This window comes from Lepidochelys olivacea (assembly GCF_965140295.1).
Source record: "Lepidochelys olivacea isolate rLepOli2 genome assembly, chromosome: 5".
NCBI classification, from domain to species: Eukaryota; Metazoa; Chordata; order Testudines; family Cheloniidae; genus Lepidochelys; species Lepidochelys olivacea.
This window is the reverse complement of record NC_140415.1, coordinates 42189400-42211603: the sequence shown is the minus strand read 5'-3', so window position 1 is coordinate 42211603 and position 22204 is coordinate 42189400. Positions and strand designations below refer to the sequence as shown.

Sequence of the window (22204 nt, the reverse complement as noted above, 5' to 3'; positions counted from 1 at the left end):
TCTCTGTCATGTAGCGGTGCAATACTTCAGGAGAGTTGCAAGAAATTCAGGGAAATGTCACAGATACATTTTTGTTGCACTTAAATTTTGTAAAATCTTATTTTTGTAAAAACTACATTTTGGATTACATTTGACATTACAATACCTATATACAATCATTACAAAATTAGCTTGTGTATAATTACCCTGAATACATTGATATGTACAGTACAGTAAATCTATAATTACTATTTAAATATTATGATGCCGAAATTGTTAAAGAAAAATTATAATATGACCAGAAGAGCTTTTATCACCTAGAATATTTTTAACCCTGGTTGTCTGCATTTGTAATTTTAAAAACAGTTTAAAATATACTAAATATGAAGCATTCATCTCCAGAAAGCCTTTTTCATATAATTCTGTTAGTGAGTTATAACTGTAAAGTGGTAATAGTTCTGCTGGATGCCAGGTAAGAGGTATTTGTTGTTCCTGACATGCCCTCTTACACGACAGGATCCTGTAGAACTGGTCACCATAAACGGGTTCCAATAAGCCCACTATGATGAGGCATAAGGGAAGGGGCAGAGCGACAATGTTGTTCTTGCCAGTGTTACCGGGTGCATCTCCTAATGGGATTTTCCTCCTCAGAGTATACTTTAAGGGAGAGAGGCTGGAAGGTGGAGGAATCTTGTATAGACACCTCAGAATCGGAAAGGTGTCAACTCCCATGTCTAACAGAGGGGCAAGTGGTTGTGCTAATATGGGTCGTTGAGTCAGTACTGTAATGAAGAGGCTCCTGTAACTGCATTGGTACCAGAGGTCAATAGTTGGTAGGCTGGTAAGATGGTGCTGGATGATGTTGTGCCAGTACCAGCTGTAAATCTCTCTCTGTACCCTCAAAGAGTATGTGTGTGGCTGCTGACTGTTTTGGTACTATGACTCACCATTGAAGATGGTAGGATCAGCAGAAAAGTGGGCTCTGGGAGGTGACTGGGTGCCAGTGGAGTGTGTCTCTCGGAACCTCTCAGTAAAAGTGATTCAGGATCTTCCAGTATTCAAAAGTCTTCATGGAATAGAAACCTGGACACTAGATCGGGACCCTCAGGAGTCAGTACATTGGGAGCAAGAGCCAGCTGAAGAAGAATAAACAGCATCTTCTCACAATCCTTCTCCTTCCTGATAGGCTGAAATGCTCAAAGCTCATGGCAAATAGACCCTTCAAGAGGTGATTCATAGATATTTTTATTTTATCTTCTGTCAAGGTTCCTCCCCCACTCTGAACTCTAGGGTACAGATGTGGGGACCTGCATGAAAAACCTCCTAAGCTTATCTTTACCAGCTTAGGTCAAAACTTCCCCAAGGTACAAAATATTCCACCCGTTGTCCTTGGACTGGCCGCTACCACCACCAAACTAATACTGGTTACTGGGGAAGAGCTGTTTGGACGTGTCCTTCCCCCCAAAATACTTTCCAAAACCTTGCACCCCACTTCCTGGACAAGGTTTGGTAAAAAGCCTCACCAATTTGCCTAGGTGACTACAGACCCAGACCCTTGGATCTTAAGAACAATGAACAATCCTCCCAACACTTGCACCCCCCCTTTCCTGGGAAATGTTGGATAAAAAGCCTCACCAATTTGCATAGGTGACCACAGACCCAAACCCTTGGATCTGAGAACAATGAAAAAGCATTCAGTTTCTTACAAGAAGACTTTTAATAAAAATAGAAGTAAATAGAAATAAAGAAATCCCCCCTGTAAAATCAGGATGGTAGATATCTTACAGGGTAATTAGATTCAAAAACATAGAGAATTCCTCTAGGCAAAACCTTAAGTTACAAAAAGGATACACAGACAGAAATAGTTATTCTATTCAGCACAATTCTTTTCTCAGCCATTTAAAGAAATCATAATCTAACACATACCTAGCTAGATTACTTACTAAAAGTTCTAAGACTCCATTCCTGGTCTATCTCCGACAAAGCAGCATATAGACAGACACAGACCCTTTGTTTCTCTCCCTCCTCCCAGCTTTTGAAAGTATCTTGTCTCCTCATTGGTCATTTTGGTCAGGTGCCAGCGAGGTTACGTTTAGCTTCTTAACCCTTTACAGGTGAGAGGAGCTTTCCCCTGGCCAGGAGGGATTTCAAAGGGGTTTACCCTTCCCTTTATATTTATGACATCTTCCATATCAACATATTAGAGTTCAGAGTGGTTTGTTACGTTTGTCAATACTACTTACCCCACATTAGGGGCCACCTGATCAGAATAATTATAGAATCATAGAAATGTAGGTTTGGGAGGGACCTTGAGAAATCATCAAGTCCAGCCTCCTGCACTGTGGCAGGACCAAGTAAATGTAGACCATCCCTGACAGGTGTTTGTCCAATCTTTTTTTTTAAAAATTTCCGGTGATGAGGATTCCACAACTTCCCTTGGAAGCCTATTCCAGAGCTTAACTGTCCTTATAGTTAGCAATTTTTTCCTAATAACTAACCTAAATCTCCCTTGTTGCAGATTCAGTCCATTACTTCTTGTCCTACTTTCAGTAGACATGGAGAACAATTGACCACCATCCTCTTTTTAACAGCCCTTATCATATTTGAAGGCTGCTATCATATACCCCTTTAGTATTCATTTCTCAAGATTAAACATACTCAGTTTTTTTTTAACCTTTCCTCAGAGGTCAGGTTTTCTAAACCTTTTATCATTTTTATTGCTATCCTCCAGATCAGTGGTTCTCAACTGGGGGTCCATGGCCCGGTAGGGTTCTGTGAGCCCTTTCAGGGGGGCTGTGGGGCCCCGCTAATGAAACCCGTTTCCCCAAGCCCTAGCACCCCCCCCCCCGCACACACACCCACCGGGCTGAAGCTGGGAGCGGTGCGGGTCTGCAACCCCAAGCCTCGGTGCCCCCCGCCACGGGGCTGAAGCCAGGATTGGGATGGGACTGAAGCCCCAAGCCCTGGGGCCTTTCTCCCCCCTTCCCCCCGCGGGGCTGAGGCAGGGAGCAGTGCGAGGCTGAAACCCCTCCCCCCCTCACAGCTGGGACCAGTGACGGGCTGAAACCCCAAGCTCCCCCCATCCTCCTGAACCCCCGCCACCACTGGCAGAAACCTTGAGCCTATGCGCAGAGTTGAGGGGGCACAAGGGTGTTGCCCCTCAAACTGCAGTGCCTTACCTAGAGTGGGGTAGTCCTGGGGACAACTCCACCCCCCACCTCTTCCTCTCCATCAACCCCCCTCAGGCCCCACCCTCTGGCCAGATTCTAGGCAGGAAGACAGAGCCAGGCAGTGAGAGGCAGCTGCTCCTTTGGCTGGTGGTGCCATGGAGTGGGCAGCTGTGGCATTCCCCGGTCTGCTGCTTGCGCCTGGGCTTGTGGCTGCTCCTCACCTCCCAGCCTCCTTTGACTGCTCATGCAGCCAATCAAAGCTGCCCAGACAGCTTTGAGCCCAGCAGAGCCCTTTGTATTTGCATTTGATTTTTCCTCCCTAAGTACTTTGCATCTATCTTTATTGATTTTAATCTTGTTGAATTCAGACCAATTCTCCAATTTGTCAAGGCCATTTTGAATTCTAATTCTGTCCTACAAAGTGTTTACAATCCCTCCTAGCTTAGTGTCCATTGCAAATTTTATAAGCATACTCTTCACTCCATTATCTAAGTTATTAATGGAAATATTGAATAGTACCAGACCCAGGACTGACCTCTGCAGGACCCCACTAGATACACCCTCCCATTGTGATGGCAAACCATTGTAACTACTTTTTGAGTATGGTCTTTCAACCAGTTGTGTGCCTACCTTATAGTCATTTCATCTAGACCACATTTCCCTAGTTTGTTTCTGAGAATGTCATGTGGGGCTGTCAAAAGCCTCATTAAAATCAAGATATATCACATGTACATCCACTAGGCCAGTAACTCTGTCAAATAAGCTGTCAGATAATGCTGGACAACAGAGCAGCAATGTATTATACCAATACACAAGGGAAGAGCAAGATCCTAGTCCTTATGTGGCAAATCCATAAAACTGTGTAACTGGTGCATATCACAGCACGTGCATATCTCAGCAGTTTATCTACCAGGACTACAGAACACAGTAGCAGGCTGTCTCATCAGGCATATTCACATTGACTATGAGTGGGAGGTATTCCAAGAGGTATGCCTTACCTGGTGTCGTCCAGAGATAGATCTCTTTGCAAAACCATCCAATGCAAAATGCAGTACATTCTGCTTGAGGAGAGGGCACAGCTGCAATTCTATGGGAGATGCCCTAGTCATTCCTTGACCTGGCATTTTATTATACACTTATCTTCCAACATCTTTACTGCTCTCAAGGTCCTAACAAATTGAAACAGGAAAAATTAGTGGCCATCATCATAGCACAGTCATGGCTGAGACAGGTGTGGTTCCAAGAACTGGTTTGCATATCTCTGTGACCCTCTCTGCTTTCCTATGACAACAAATCTCCTCACCAAGGTGTCAGGATCCATCACACACCAACGTATTGGTGCTTCACCTCAAGGCGTGGCTACTAGCTGGCTCTCTGGTATACAACAAGATTGCTTTCCAGAGGAACAAATTGTAATGCTTAATAGTCAAAAGCACACAACAGGGAAAACTCACCTATGTTGGCATTCCCCCTGAGATCTTTCTAGTTGGCTTATGCAGAATGCTTTGTCCAGTTCTGGAAGAAAACTTCAAGTTCTCTGGGATCCAAAAAACTCAGTTTGACTCCAGCTCATCATTCAGGTTAGTGTATTACGTGTATAAGAGCTCTTTGCACATGCTGGCCAGGCCCAGATGCAGGGGGTTTAGGTACAGGGTGATACTGCAATTCCAATTCACGTCATACACTATACAGTTTACATACATCTTTCCTAACTACTAACATTTATGCTTCTTGCATGTAAGGACCAATTGTTTTGCAGATTGTGTAAGAAGAAATAAGTGTCACTGAATGTAAGGAGAGTTCTCGTCTTTTATGTAGGCAGGATTATGCCCTTTAGGGCTTCAAGAAGGCTTTTCGTCTCAATTGCAGAATGAATGAAAAGACACCTGTTTTACACCCAAAGCTTGTCCAAATGGATTGCAGGATGCATCTAATCTCTTATGAAGCCTTTGGGGTCTCCCCTCTCTCTGAGGGTGATTGCTCATTCCACTAGGACTCAATCTACCTTTGAAGCCCAACAGGAAAACATATCTGCCTCAGACATCTGCAGGGCAGCCACCTGGTCTTTCGGTGTACGCGCTTTCCCCAGAACTACACTCTCATGTCTTCTTTGAGAGCTGACTCACCTTTCAGTGATGCTGTTCTACTCTCTTTACTGAATCCAACTCCTTGGCACCCTCCTTTGTAACTCAGGTACTGCTTATGAATACCCTGATATGGAGCACTTATAGGGGCACTCCTCAGAGAAAAAGGAGACTTTACTTACCTTGTGCAATAAGTGGAGTTCTTTGAGATATGTGTCCTATGGCTGCTCCGCTACCTGCTCTCCATTTTTTCTCCTTGAAGTCTTTCATTTTTGAGAAAGAACTGGAGTGGCAGGGCTCTGTCCCTTCCTTGTCTCCATGTACTGGAGCACCAAGGTGTCTAGGGCGCAGGCACGGACTGCAGACACCACTGACAAAAATCACTGATTAAGAGTGCATGGATGCATGTATATCCTGATGTGGAGCACCATAGGGACACATCTCAAGCAACTCCAGTTACTGTACAAGATAAGTAGCTTCTTTTCCTAACTATAACACAGAATTTCATTTATTTAACCAAGTTAAGTACTGAAATGAAGCCCAGTAGAGCCAGACTTTGGTTGTCTGTGGCAATTTTTAAAAGACATGGAAAACTAATAATAGAAAAAGTTATTTCTGTTGAGTGATGTGTAACATGTATATTATGCTTTTCCTTCCTTAGTTTAAATAACTCCTTTGGTTTTGAGGTTTTTGAGGAAGAAACCAAATAAGATTTGTACTTTATTTTAAGGCAAAATGCTGTTGTGGTATACCACTTTCTGTAAGACTAAGCAGATACTATAGTAAAACTTTTTGAAAGAAATCAAAAGGGTTTTAGTGTTGTAAAATGTATTGTTATTTGTAAGGTATGCACATGAAATGAATTATTAAGATGTTGTAAAAATGATGAACTGATGAATAATCACTATAAAACCTTCATTTAGCAGCTGTCCAAATGTGCTAAGCATTAGATTTATGGTATAACTATTTGTCCACACAACTCCTTTAACACTGAGGGAACCAATTGCACATGCAAAAATACATACATACACTTTGTGCAGGCAAAAACTGCATTTGTGTGTACAAATGATAGCTGTGTGAAATTCCAAATCACACAAAACTTGCCTGCTTTTGTTTTGTGTAATGATCTTGAAATATAACCTAGATTTGTCTAATGATTCTGTGAAGCTTGTGAATCCTTTTTGTGAGTCCAAAGGCCCACTTTTGAGAAAGTCTGAACCAATTTATGTTTTTATGTTGGAATCAGGTGAATTTGCCTTTTTGAATGGTGTTTTGCTTTGTTTTTGAGTTCACTGAAATATGAAACTTAGTGACCAGACAGCAAATGTGAAAAATTGGGATGGGGGTGGGCGGTAATAGAAGTCTATATAAGAAAAAGACCTAAAAATCGGGACTGTCCCTATAAAATCTGGACATCTGGTCACCCTAAACTTAGGGGCTAGATTCAGGATAAACCTAGGCAGGTGACTTGGGCAGCAGTAAGTGTTTCCAGTGTAAGTTTGCAATATGATTGATATGCGGGCAGAAGAAGAGGGTGAGAAAAGCAAAAAAGTGGATGGAATCAGATTGTTTATATTATGATAATTGTCAGAGGTCCTCGCTGAGCTCAGAGCCCAGTTGTCTCAGGCAAGCATTACTGAGACTGGGGATCCTGACCCAAAAGGGGCTCACAAGGCTATTGTAGGGGGTCGCGGTATTGCCACCCTTACTTCTGCACTGCTTTCAAAGCTGCTTTCAAAATTGGAGAGCAGCAGCTGCTGGCCAGATATCCAGCTCTGAAGACAGTGCTGCTGCCAGCAGCAATGAAGAGGAAGGGTGTTATGGTATGGGTGGGAGAGTCATCATTTTTTGTGGGGGAAGGTTGTCAGAGCCTGAAATATTTTAAAAGGGGGCCCAGCAAAGAAAGTTTGAGAACACCTATGTTTGGCGCTGTATAAGCTTGTAAGAGACAGTCTGTCCTCTGAAGAGCTTACAGTCAAAATCTGTGATGTCGTGATGATGAGAAACAAGGGTAAGAATAAGCAAGATTCAGTTAACAACAACAACAATAAAATAAAAAAAACCCCTCAGTTCATAGATATGCTATTTAGAAATGTTTCATGAAAGGAAAGTAGTGTTAATAATTTTTGGTCAGTGGCCCTCTTCCCTCTGAGTTAGAATCATAGAATATCAGGGTTGGAAGGGACCTCAGGAGGTCATCTAGTCCAACCCCCTGCTCAAAGCAGGACCAATCCCCAACTAAATCATCCCAGCCAGGGCTTTGTCAAGCCTAACCTTAAAAATATCTAAGGAAGGAGATTCCACAGTTAGTACTGTATCAGTCATTAGGTTTAATCTGGTTCCCTGACAAACATCCTGATTAAATAGATTCCCCAATAAAGTTACATGTCAATTAAGTGGTGCAAATTACATCGGTAATTATCTTAACCTTACTGTGAATTCCGTCTTTCAGAGGAATGGCGAAGGGAGCCTCACCTCTCTTTGCAGTACCCACTGCTTACTTTCCTACAACCTGAACTTTTTCCATTGCAAGTACCCTCACTGACATTTAGACATTTTTGTAGTCCCCTTCCAAGACGGAAATAAGGCATAAATTTTTAATGGTAAAAGTAATTAACCGTTTTTTGGGAACAATTTAGGAAGTGCCATGGTGGATTCTCCATCACTGACAATTTTTACATAGAGATTGGATGTTCTTCTAAAACATATGTTATAGGAATTATTTTGGGAAAGTTCTATGGAACTGTATTATACAGGAGGTTGGACTACATGATCACAATGGTCCTTTCTGGTCCTGGAATATATGCAGTTTGCTATGTTTCTACTTTCTCTTTCTTCAGCTTTTTGCTTAAAACACATTTCCTTCAAGTCTTGTCTATCACCAGCCATATCTGTTTCATACATGAGGCTGAGTGAGTAAGGTAATCCCCTTAACAGGGATGCTTTCAGGTGATTTTGTAACATTCACTGGTATTTGGTCTTTGTGTGTCTCTGTCTAATGTTGGTTTTGTACATTTTTACTTCTAACAACAGCTTTTAGTCTTTCTTTTGTTTATGATACATGCAGAAAACATATACTGTGCATCACCACTGCTTACTCCTATCTGCTAGTCAGTTCCTTTTAGGCATGCCCATTACACATGTTGGCCCACAATATTAGCCATCTCATAAAAGTCTCTTCCACCATTTCTGGGTAGACACCTGGCTCAGTGCCAATCCAGTGCAGATAATCCCTTTTCCCAACATTATAGGCACCTCCAGTAACATGCATCTCCCCAGACAGTAACAACTGTACTACTGAAATCCCTTTTTCTGGTACTTTACAATTACACTTAATCAGGATGAAAAGCTATCCACTGGGGCTTCCTGATTAAGTGGATTCCACTCTAATGCAAAACAAGGCTAGAGGAAGTGGAGTCAAAAGAAGAAAAGGCCAGTACAATTCAGAATGATTTGGATAGACCAAGTACACAAACAGATGAATGAATTGTGCCATTCACCTCATAGAAATGTTAGGTAATGAGTTTAAGAACAAATCAAATGAAAAGGGAGCATCCAGAACCTTGTGGCACAAAGGATAGAAAAAGAAAAAGATCCATAGCAGGTAAAATAAATCCTTTGGTATTGTTTAATAGAAAAAACAAAGCTTTGGGATTCATAAGAGAAATTATGAATGTCATTAGGACAATATTCTAGCCTGTACCATTGGACTGTTTAGTGAGGCCATATTTAGAATAGTCTGACTGTTTGAGGTGTTTTTTACAAAATGATTAGGGCTGATTAGAAAGCAGAAAAATATTTTTCTTCAAAATTTCATTTTGTTTTGTCACTGAAATTCCTTTCATAAAACTTTTCCTACTAAGTCTACCCTACATAATGGAATAATAGAAGGTACACAGGACAATCAGAATGATAAACGGTGTTGATTATTCAAAAATGTGTGAGAAAGTAGGGATTTTATTCTGATCTCACTATTGTTGCACTGGTGAAACTTCACTGAGTGCTGTGGAGTTACTGCAGATTCATACCAGTATAATTGTGAGTAGAATCAGTCTCTAAGGGTGAAGTGCTGGTCTCATTAAAGTCAGTGATAAAGCTCCGATTTACTTCAGTGGGGCAGGATTTCCCCCTGAGAATATATTTTTGTTTCAAGGTGTGATGGTCTAACTGTTCAGTTCCCAGTAGCATTAAACACTACAACACAATAGTAAAATATTTACTATTTATTCCAGGTACTTTCTTTTGTTGGGTTCAGAGCTAAATATTCATGGTATTCAAGCAAGTTACTTTTTCTCACTTAATATGTCTGGGCCCAATCTTTCTGCCCTTGAGATAAACAAAAGTATTGCTATAGCTTCAATAGGAGTAGGTTTAGGGCCTGTACTGAATGCAAAATAATAAGTCTTACACCTTCAAAGATGTAAATGACATGAAGTGTGTGGTATCTGCATATTTATATTTGTGTGATCTATTAGATAGTTATGTTCCCACACATTTCTATAGCAGAATACTGATCTGAGTACCCATCCCTCAAATTGCATAAGAGGAATTAGGTTAAAACGTGGCCTTGGATGCCCCTATTGGGCTTCTGTTGAAATCAGTAAGAACTCTTCATGTACATATTATGACACAATTTGAGCCACTTCAAGGGGGAACACACACACATTTCTGAGATCAGAATTAGTCCATGTTCCTGCCCACTGCTCCACATAGGCAGATTCCTGCACCCATGTGGAGCCTTGTTGAAATCAATAGGGTTACACCTGGACAGAGGGGTCTACATGTGTGGGGCATTTACAGATTAAGGGACTAATTTTGCACTCAGAAGTTGGGTTGGGTTGCAGTCAAAAACTTACTCTGGCACTTAAAGAGTTTATACATCTCATACATTACTCATAAATGGTCACTGATCCATGTTTAAAACAGGCACTATTAGTTTTTAAAAATATTTTAGTAGCCTGAAATTTATAAAAGGTCGAAGTTAAAAAATGAGAGTGGAAAGAGGAATCCATGTCTCCTCATCTTCTTTATTGGTTTTACTTTCTCATAGTGCAAAAACCCTGTAAACATATGCTCTGAAGCATTATACTGTAAGTAAATCATTATAAATCCCTGAAAACATAAGTCTATAATAATGCTGGCATATCATAGTTATAGGATTATGGCTGTAACACATTTAAAAATATGCAGTTATGGTGCATTGGCCACATTATTTACACTGGATATTAGCTGTACTGCAGGAAACATGTTTTAATTCCTTTACAGGCTCCAAAACACTGATATGTTTATTTCACCATGTCATCTGAACAGAGACTCATTGTTTGAACTTCAGTATTGGGAAGATTATATCTAAAATGAGGGAAGTTTTTAGCAATTTATTTAGCTGTTATCAGATATAATAAAAACAAAAAATGTTAATAACTTGCAATGCATTACTTTTAAAGCACACATAATAAATAATTGGAAGATAACAAAAGGAGAAACCTGATTCTTATTTACCTGAGTTTTGATAATTTTGGTCTAATAGTAAACACTTACAATTTTTAATGAAAATCAGAGAGAATGGTAGCAATTAAAATGTTGTAAAATATGCCATGTCCACCATAAGAAAATGTTTCAGCAGATTTAGAAATATAAACATTGCTAGTAGCCTCTTGAAGGAGTAGCAGTCTGCAGGCATGCAGCTGTAACTTCATAACAGCATGGTAGACTGTTTTATGGAGCCGGTGATTACAAAGATCCACTTTAACTGTTTTTTACTTACTGGCAGGTGTCCCACTGGCCTAAGGCCAAAGGCTGTGAGCATACTGCAGCCTGTGGTTTACACCAGAGTGTAGAAAATGCTGTCACTAGCTGGCTGCACATAATTACACTGATTGTGGTCTGACAACTTGACCTACGATATAGAAATGTGATAAATATGCAAAATATCTCACAGATATGATCTTCTTACAAGTTGTGTCTCATTGTTTTTCTCCTCAACAGATACGATATCTGCACTTATAAAAACAAGCCCTGTGGAACACTGGGTAAGTTTACAAAGTGGAACTTCAGCTTGTTTCTGCTGTTTGTTTGCATTATTCTGATTATTGATTGATTAGTTTTGATCTCTTCTGCTAGTGAGCCTTCTCAAATATACACATATAAACAGTAAAATATAACTTATGTGGGTATATGTTTTGTAAGATCACTAGAAGATTAAATTATGTGAATTGCTGTTGGGCGTTTCTTTTCTGGCATCTGTAATGCTGATAAAACCTCGTAGATGATTCAATCTTACCAAGCAGTAATTAAAGCAGAAAACTTACTGCTTATTTCCATATAATCTATTTCCATTTTATATTTAAAAAATACAAACGGGAGAGAAAGGGAAAAAAAGACCCAGCCCCAGGAAACAGACTTTGTGGTTTAAATTGTTGCCATACTGTGTGAGTCGAGGTGCAACATCAAGACTGCTTCTTCTATAAAGCATTGTGGAAAATAATCCAACAACATAAATTAAAACAACATTGGAACTGCTTGGTGCCTTGACAGTGGAAAGCACATTTGTCAATATTATGGACAGGGTGGAGAGATATTGTCCTTGACATCCCTAAGTTTGTCACCACAAAGGTGTGTGTTATATATCATCAATATTGCAGTTTACTAGTGTTTTAAGACAGAAATTATTATTAAAGAGACTTTCATGCATATGCTAAGTCTAATATGTACCTAACATCACTTTTTCAACCTTAAATCATTCCATTAGCTTCTTCCTTAAAATTAACTATCAGCACTCCAGTTCTGAGTTGCAGACTAGTTCGGCTTATAGATTTTGTGTGTGATTATTTTGTAGGTCTTCCCCTGATCAGAGTCAACCATGGTATTTTTTTTCTGTTTCTTCCGTTACTATCTTCACTGAACCAGATTCTGATAACCTTAATTTATGTGGAATAGTAACTTATTATACAAGTGGTCCTATTGAAGTCACTAGGGCAACATGTGTAGTTAAGCTGTAGTCAATGTGAGTAAAGGATATTGGAGTCTGGCCCACTGTAAACATAATCCATATGCATAATGTATTTTAGTATACCATAAATGCCTTCAGACTACAAATTTCTAAATTAAAGCCAGCACAAAGATGTCAAAACTGTGAAGACGTACTAATGTCACAGAATTGCCACTGCAAGTGTTCAAGAGGGGAAAATTTCAAAGGAAACATTTAGTGAAAAACATTTTTCTTACTTTATACTCATATTTAATATATTTGACTATTAGTGCACTAATCCTCATTTTATCAGACTTTAGCATAGAGCCAAATTCTGCTCCACTTGAAACCAGCACATTGGAGGCCCGACATGGCCGCATACTTTACTAAATAGAAAGTAAACGAATTTTAAATTGATGATTTTGTTCATAAAGAGTCAGTTCCAACCCCCCTCCTCCTTTTCTGCAATGGACATCTTGACAACAGAACTATGGCAGTTTCTTTGCATTGTGGAAACTGGAGTGGGATTAGGGACAATGTCCTCTATGGCTCTGAGTCAGCAAAACTCTTAAGAAATGCTTAAGTGCTATTGACCTCAAGAAGTTAGAGCGAAGCATGTGCTTAATGAAAGCATATATACGAAGTCCCCATAAAGCAGCAGTACAATGAGTAGGAGGAACCTTGGGTGCCCACAGGAGAAATTGGACTAGAAGATCTGCTGCTAGACAGATCTTCTCGTTCTTCCCTTCCAATCTCCGGCATAAGAAGCTATGCAAGGAGCTATCTAGAAAAAGCAGTTTGCATAAAGGTTATCTCTATACTGCAATAAACCACCAATGGCTATGTCTGACCCATGTTAGCTGACTTGGGTTCACAGGGCTCAGGCTGTGGGTCTGAAAAATTTCAGTGTAGATGTGGGCTTTGGTAGGAGCCCAGGCTCTGGGACTCTGTGAGAGGGGAGGGATCCAGAACTCAGGCTCCAACCCGAGCCCAAATGTCTACACCACAATTTTACAGCTCTGTGAACCTGAGTCATCTGACATGGGCAAGCTGCGGGTGTTTTATTGCAGTGTAGACATACCCAAAGTGGCTATGCAGCTGCTCTGTGGCTTCAGTGGAGGATTTCTCCTCCCTCTCTTACACATCTGCCGAGCACCTGGCTCAGCTTGTTGGGCTAGGTCTAGGCTCCAGATTTGGCCTCCATTGTTTTTTGCAAACCTAAAAGCATTGTACAGAATTGCAAATCATTAGCCTGATCCTGAGGCCATTATTCCTGTGAGTAAGGGTTGCTGGACCAGGTTCTATACACTGAACATATAGGGATCAGTTTACACACCCTGGAAATGTGGCCACCTCACTGGGGAAACATGACAGTCATAAAAGTGCTAGGTACAGTACATTCAGATTCAGGAAGTAAAGAATACCTCATCCAATTAAAACAACAGAGAATTTTAGGGAGGTGGAACATTATTATTAGACTAGCAACAGATAGTAGACTTCAAAATTTGTTAAACATTTTTCTTAATTCTCTTATAACTAATCCTCTCTCCCCAGTCACCTCATCCTCTCTTTCCAGTGGTTACTAGTCATCTCATTCCTACTTATTTTAGGCAGAAGGGCATAATTTAGCACCATTTTCTCATAAAAGGTAACAACTTGCTTTCCATGGCAAAGTAATTATTTTTCCAGTCACTGTTTTGGAGTACTGTATTTTGCAGGGCAGGTGATTCCCTTGGAGAGGCTGTTAATGCTTCTTCCACATAACAGACCACAGGGAAGAATACCTTAGGTAAGGCTGCTGGTTAGAGTCCATCACCAGGGACAGCAAAGTAGTTCTGCCATAGTATATATTCTATGTGATACTCTAATGCTGAAGAGTGTGTATGACACAGCAGAGCTATATTCTGTAAGTGCCAGTGGCTTTCTTCCCGTTAAGGAATCTTTAAAAAGCACTTATAATACAATGATAAATGGAAAAGCCTTCCATGTTTAAGTGAATGCTTTTTATTAACATGTCTCCTTTCCTTTATTGATGCATTCAGTTTTATTTTTACACCAAAAAAAAAAAAAAGTACCCCTTGGGGCTTTTTGTAGCTAAAAAAGTTTCTTGTGTGTTTTAGGAACCCACTAAACTTAAACAGATCTCTTTAGAAAAATAATGTGGATACATTTTACTTTCTGCAGCCTCAAGTATGTTAAAATAGAAATGCTTTCTTGAATTCCCTCTCCTGGCTCAAGTTACTAGGTGGTCCCAAGTTACCAGAAGTAAAATTTATAAATCTAACCCCTAGTCTAGACATTTTCCAGCACTGACTGTAGTTCAAAAAATATTAATGTCTAGCCGGCAAGGAGAATTTCCCCCCAGTGATTTTGAAAATGACTAGAAAGTTAACCTTTTGCCAACTGCTCCTTCTGTGTGTGGAGGTTATTAAAAAGAATCCAGCCATTTATAACTAGGGCTTTTAAGATTTGAACACCTTGGCATGACCCTTTGTGTCTCCTTCTGTTTATTTAGGCTTGGCCTCTGTGGCTGGAATGTGTGAGCCTGAAAGGAGCTGCAGCATTAATGAAGACATTGGCCTAGGTTCAGCTTTTACCATTGCACATGAGATTGGTCACAAGTGAGTGAGTTTAAAAATATGTATAATAAATTTGATTATACCACCTTTGAAATAACAATGTAATAATTACTATCATGATCTCTTATGTTTTGGCTGTACCATCTCCCCTCTAGTGCCTCTGGTTGCTGTAGATAACATTATCCATGATGAGTGGTGGTACATTTTATTTGATGTATTTTACCAAGGACTTCTACTTTAGAATTAAGGCTGTATTGCTTACCCTTCTACTTCAGATCCTAATTTAATCTGTGATTCTGAGGCTGGGCTCACAAATTGCCTACCTTGTTTCATATATATTTTTTAAGATTTGGTTTGTTATAGTCTTTTCCCCCTCTTTCCTTTGTCTACCTCTCTTAGTGGATCAAAAGCAGTTAAAAGGTAAAGATTATTATTTCTCATATTATTTTGTTTTAAAAATAATAATTAACTCTGTTTTGATCTGTACTGGGACCAGTGCTGTTCAACATATTAATAAATGATCTGGAAAAAGAGGTGAACAGTGAGATGGCAAATTTGGTAGTTGACACAAAATTACTCAAGATAGTTGAGCCTAAAGCTTACTGTGAAGAGTTACAAAGTCACTAAACTGGGTATCTGGGCAACAAAATGGCAGATGAAGTTCAATGTTGATAAATGCCAAGTAAAGCACACTGGAAAACATAATCCCAACTATTTATATAAAATGATAGAGTCTAAATTAGCTGTTGCCATTCAAGAAAGAGATCTTGGAGTCATTGTTGACAGTTCTCTGAAAACATCTGCTCAATGTACTGTGGCAGTTAAAAAGGCTAACAATTTTTGGAGCCATTCAGAAAGGGACTGATAATAAGACAGAAAATATTATAATGCCACTATATAAATCCATAGTACACCACACCTTGAAAACTGTGTGCAATTCTGGTCACCCCACCTGAAAAAAGATTATTAGAATATTAGATATTGAAATTAGATATTCAATATTAGAATTGAAAAAGGTGCAGAGTAGGCAACAAAAATTATTAGAGGTATTGAACAGATTCCATATGAGGAGAGATTTAGAAGACGTGGACTGTTCAGTTTAGAAAAGAGATGAGTGACTGGGGATATGATAGAGGTTTATAAAATCATGAATGGTGTGGAAAAAGTGAATAAGGAAGTGTTATTTACCCCTTCATATAATCTAAGAATCAGGGGGTCACCAATGAAATTAACAGGCATCATATTTAAAACAAACATAAGGAAGTACTTCTTCACACAATACAGAGTCAACCTATGGAACTCTGCCTAGCGATGTGAACGCCAAAAGTATAACTGGGTTCAAAAAATAATCAGATAAGTTCATGGACGATAGGTCCATCAATGGCTATTACCCAAGATGGTGGGATGCAACCCCATGCTCTGGATGGCCCTAAGTCTCTGACTGCCAGAAGCTGAAACTAGATGACAATGATTGGATCACTCAATAATTATCCTGTTCTGTTCTTTCCCTCTGAAGCGTCTGGCACTGGCCACTGCTGAAAGAGAGGATATTGGGCTAGATGGACCATTGGTCTGAACCTGTGTGGCCATTCTTATGTTTTTATGATTAAAACAATATTTTTATTTTTACTGTTGGTACAGCTGTAGTAATGTACTAACCATGAAGTGTGCTCAATAGTCATAACATCACTTGCACTTTCAAAGCGCCCATATATCATTTTGAAAGAACATGATGTTTTGGGACAACAAAAAAATTTGATTAAAGATTGATCTTGGAATGTTTCAGGTCTGCATTCAAAAACAAGCATCACCAATAACCTCTGATGAATATAAAATGACTAGGCACCTCCTATTATGATTCATTAGGTCTCCTTCCTTGTTTACATGGGTTGACCAATGCTGAGTTATGGATGACATGTTTTTCCAGTCATTAACTGATGCAACAGCTAAAATTTCCCATACAGACTAAAATGGAAACTATCAATCTACTGAACAGAATCAGGAATTGGAAGTACACACTTATTCCAGCCCACCTATCATGCAAGATAATTCTTAGGCAAGTATTACCTCATTTATTTTATCTGTGAAAAAAGGCTGATTTTTACAGGCATTTACACTGAGATAGATCATTTTTTACAAATCCAAAAACAATTGTTTAAAACTGCATCAAAAGTAAGAAAAACTAATTTAAAACACATGTAGTTCATTCTCTCTTTATATCTTTCCTTCTCTTTCTGTAATTATTTACATAAGTGATAGAGTAAAGGAAAATATATTTCCACTCATGAGGGAATAACTTCTATGATTCACTAAAAGCCCTGGAAGTCTTTCTCATTAACATCTTTTATAATTATATACAACCCTACTTTGCATTTAATGTACTCTATTCACATAGAAAAAGATTTTCAGGTGATACATATACATTCATACAGTATGTATCATAGTGCTTTTAAATCATGTGGATATAGGTTTTAGAGAAGTTATTTACACAAATGTAAATGTGTAAATTTAAATGGTAAATCATTCATATCTATGGTGGTGTGAGATGCTGGTGTGATGACAGTGATTTCTGCATATGGTTAGGGTATGGATTAGAATCTGGGAACAATAATGCAGCCATCCTGCATGTCTTGTGGTCACAGCATCTTTTTTCCTTTGAACTGCAGCTATGTTTGCTACTACCGATACTCCTACATTTTTGGCAGTTTCCTTTCTTTATACTTAATGTCTCTTTTAAAAAACTCTGAATTGGCCCTTAGTGGAGGTTCCCACCTCGTACACCAGTATGGACCTAGTTTGTCAAACTTTGTGTTGAGAAGTGTGTGGACACCAGTTTCATTGTCCCCTATTTTCTAATGCAGGGATTCTCAGGACAAATTTTTTTGTGGCCTCAGAGTGCTAAAATACTTAATTAGCTTTAGGAAAAACAAATAAATATGCACATATACACGTCCAAATCATTGTAATATATTTATTGCTAGCTAGTAAGTCTGTTGTGAAAAGTGATATTAACAAGCATACAAGTATCACTTTTCACAGCAGACTTACTCAGCCCTGGCAAGCCTGGGGACAAATTAAGCCCTGAAGGCTGTGGCCACAAGAAAAGTCCCTGGTGGCCACATGTGGCCACAGTGGCCGCATTTGAGAAACACTGTTTAATGCATGGAGTGACTGCAGAAGGCAGCACAGCTTGCCCTTGGTGGTGAAAGCTAGTGACAGTGATTAAATGATTAAATGAAGTCCAGAAGGAATATATGGAGAAAAAGGTTGGTCTATAAAGAGTACTGAATGGCACCTGCTCGAATATTTTGAGCCATCCAGCCATCATCCTACCTTCCACCCAAAAAGTTTTGTGACTAAATTATAAGAAAGTGCAAATTTCCTCTCCATCTATTTCTCTTTATTTTCAAATTGGATAGAGCTTGGTACTGAGTGTACTTGAGGGTACTTGCATGCAGAGTAAGTTAACTATATCAAAGAACATTCTTAACTGTTTTCTTTGATTGTGCCATTATAATCACTTTACTATTCATAACTACATGGGAAATTGGGAATTGGCTTCCTTATTAAATGGAAAATTGAAGCATATAACTATATTTAAGCGACATGTCTAGACTGAGTACATAATATACACAAAAAGCTGAACTAAATTAAAAAGGAAAGAATTCACTCTGAAATACTGTGTTTTTATTAGTTATATAGTAGCCATGGCATACAGAAGTTGTGAAAACTGTGGAACTGAGGAAAAGAGAGAGTAGCAAAGAATGAAATAAACTGCTGTGTCTATATGAAAATTGTAATGTAATTGTACATATTTTGCTGACTTGTACATACTTTCTCTGGAATATGACTTCTAAGATATCATTGAAAGAAGTATGACTCAACAGGTTTCATAGATTCGTAGAAAGAAAAGGAGTACTTGTTGCATCTTAGAGACTAACAATTTTATTTGAGCATAAACTTTCGTGAGCTACAGCTCACTTCATCGGATGCATTTACTGTAAAATACAGTGGGGAGATTTATATACATAGAGAACATGAAACAATGGGTGTTACCATACACACTGTAACAAGAGTTATCACTTAAGATGAGCTATTACCAGCAGGAGAGCGGGGGGGGGGGGAGGGACCTTTTGTAGTGATAATCAAGGTGGGCCATTTCCAGCAGTTGACAAGAACATCTGAGGAACAGTGGGGGGTGGAGTGGAGGGGAATAAACATGGGGAAATAGTTCTACTTTGTGTAATGACCTATCCACTCCCAGTCTCTATTCAAGCCTAAGATAATTGTATCCAGTTTGCAAATTAATTCCAATTCAACAGTCTCTTCTTGGAGTCTGTTTCTGAAGGTTTTTTGTTGAAGAATTGCAACTTTTAGGTCTGTAATCGATTGACCAAAGAGATTGAAGTGTTCTCCAACTGGTTTTTGAATATTATAATACTTGACGTCTGATTTGTGTCCATTTATTCTTTTACGTAGAGACTGTCCGGTTTGGCCAATGTACCTGGCAGAGGGGCATTGCTGGCACATGATGGCATATATCACATTGGTAGATGTGCAGGTGAACGAGCCTCTGATAGTGTGGCTGATGTGATTCGGCCCTATGATGGTGTCCCCTGAATAGATATGTGGACACAGTTGGCAACGGGCTTTGTTGCAAGGATAGGTTCCTGGGTTAGTGGTTCTGTTGTGTGGTGTGTGGTTGCTGGTGAGTATTTGCTTCAGGTTGGGGGGCTGTCTGTAAGCAAGGACTGGCCTGTCTCCCAAGATCTGTGAGAGTGATGGGTCGTCCTCCAGGATAGGTTGTAGATCCTTGATGATAACGTTGGAGAGGTTTTAGTTGGGGGCTGAAGGTGATGGCTAGTGGCGTTCTGTTATTTTCTTTGTTGAGCCTGTCCTGTAGTAGGTGACTTCTGGGTACTCTTCTGGCTCTGTCAGTCTGTTTCTTCACTTCAGCAGGTGGGTGTTGTAGTTGTAAGAATGCTTGATAGAGATCTTGTAGGTGTTTGTCTCTGTCAGAGGGGTTGGAGCAAATGCGGTTGTATCGTAGAGCTTGGCTGTAGACAATGGATCGTGTGGTGTAGTCTGGATGAAAGCTGGAGACATGTAGGTAGGAACAGTGGTCAGTAGGTTTCCAGTATAGGGTGGTGTTTATGTGACCATTGTTTATTAGCACTGTAGTGTCCAGGAAGTGGATCTCTTGTGTGGACTGGTCCAGGCTGAGGTTGATGGTGGGATGGAAATTGTTGAAATCATGGTGGAATTCCTCAAGGGCTTCTTTTCCATGGGTCCAGATGATGAAGATGTCCTCAATGTAGCGCAAGTAGAGTAGGGGCATTAGGAGACAAGAGCTGAGGAAGTGTTGTTCTAAGTCAGCCATAAAAACGTTGGCATACTGTGGGGCCATGCTGGTACCCATAACAGTGCCGCTGATTTGAAGGTATACATTGTCCCCAAATGTGAAATAGTTATGGGTGAGGACAAAGTCACAAAGTTCAGCCACCAGGTTTGCCATGACATTATCGGGGATACTGTTCCTGAAGGCTTGTAGTCCATCTTTGTGTGGAATGTTGGTGTAGAGGGCTTCTACATCCATAGTGACCAGGATGGTGTTTTCACAGAGACCTTCCTACCAAGACTACAAAAAGAAGGATTCAGTTATAATCCTGGATTTTCATTTAAATTACATTACTTTTATTTTGGTGTTTGGTGTTCTGTAAAGTACAATGTTGCTTTAAATTGCTCAGACTTGATTATAGTGTACAAGTCATACAGTTTTGCTAATCATTGTCCTGCATTTTTTTTAAATGGATAAGTAAAATAGATCCTGAGCTGTAATCTAACCCCGTGGTGCCTCTCTGGCACAGGAAAAAAAGTGAGAAAGCACATAGATCTTCCTAGCTGATGATTCAGTTACTGTCATTTACAATAAGGCTTCTTTACACCACTCTGGCAAGGTAAAGGAGCCTTAATTGACTAAGAATGGGAACAAAAGCAGCCTGCCTGCTTAGTTGTTACATTTCTGCTCTGCCTCAGGGACAGAGTCTGCTTCACAGAGCCCTACACCTCCAAGCCTGGGATGCAGCAACAGCAAGTGACAGGGACAGAGTGAGTCTCTCTCACTTGTTCACAGGCAGACACCCGCCCAGCCCCACTCACTTGACATCTCTCCACGGACACACGGATGCATGCCCAGTCTCCCTTCTCCCCACCGCCCCCTCCGTTGTGATCTGCTCTCTGCTGCTGGCTGCTCCCAGAAGTCATGCCTGGGCTGCCAGGGAAGGGGTGTGTGTTCCCCACAGTTTTCTTGGCTCCGCCATTTTTCTGTGGGGGAGCCAAGAAATCTGCAGAAGGTATGAATTCTGCACCCCTGCAGGGGCACAGAATTCCCCCAGGAGTAGCTAGCATGCTAAAAATAGGAGTGTGGCCATGGTGGTATGGGTGGTGGCTCGGGATAGCTGTCTGAGACCCTAGAAATGAACTCAGAAGGCCAACCCTACCTGCTGTGGCTGCACTGAATGGGAGGTGTAATTCCCAGCTCAGGTAGACATATACATGCTAGCTCTGATCAACCAAGCACACCTCCCAGTTGCAGTGTCAGATATACTCAAAAGGAATGAATGATTGGAGGAAAGAGGGGATGAGTCATTTTAAAGGAAATAAGGTGATAAACAGAGAACAGGGAATCAAAGTTTGAAAGACAAGATAAGAAGAGAGAAATGTCGAGTGAAGACAAGATCAAAAGAACAGTTAATGTAATTGATGGACAGATTGGTCGAGAGCTGGAGAAAGTGAAGGAGAGGAAATGAGAGACAGATAAACTAGATTGTTAATGTGGAATTTGACAATCCCAAGGATAAAGGTGGTGGGTTAGTATCAGAGAAGATAGCCAGGTATCCAAGTCAGAGAATAGGGAAGGAAAGAAAACAGGAGACACAAATAGCAGACAGCTATGTGGAGGAATGGCTGGTGGGGCAGCTGTATATATGTGGAAAAAGTGAGGTTTGAGTGGGTGGAGGGACGTGAGATATCAGCAGCCACATCTTGCTGAGGGCAAGAAGGGAATGAGACAGAGAGAGAGAGAGAGAGAGAGAAAAAACATGGATTGATGAGTTTCTTGGAGTGGAACTTAAAACAGCTAATGTACACCCAGTTTTGAAATAGCTAATACCACTATGATGTGCTTGGGGGTATTAGCTGAAGCTGAGGGACTCCTCTTCACTCTTTACTCAGGGTAGACAAATGGTCTACTTATGGCTACACTTCAGTGAAAAACCTGCTGCTGACTTGGGCTCATGGTGCTCAGGCTAAGGGGCAGTTTAACTGTGGTGTAGACATTTGGGCTCGGGCTGGAGCCTGGGCTCTACGACTCTTTACGGTGGGAGGGTCCCAGAGCACAGTCTGCAGCCTGAGCTGGAATGTCTA

At 40.2% G+C, this 22204-nt stretch overlaps 1 protein-coding gene across 3 annotated transcripts in view; it reads left to right on the top strand.

Moving 5' to 3' along the window:
• Positions 1-22204, top strand: part of ADAMTS6 (ADAM metallopeptidase with thrombospondin type 1 motif 6) — a gene marked incomplete at its 5' end in the record, with an annotated part of 323894 nt that overhangs the window by 110865 nt on the left and 190825 nt on the right. For all 3 annotated transcript variants that reach the window (XM_084627958.1, XM_084627957.1, XM_084627956.1), the window contains 2 exons: positions 11219-11262; positions 14716-14821. In XM_084627958.1, the coding sequence (XP_084484084.1) occupies positions 11219-11262; positions 14716-14821 (150 nt within the window). The remainder of the gene's footprint in view (positions 1-11218; positions 11263-14715; positions 14822-22204) is intronic.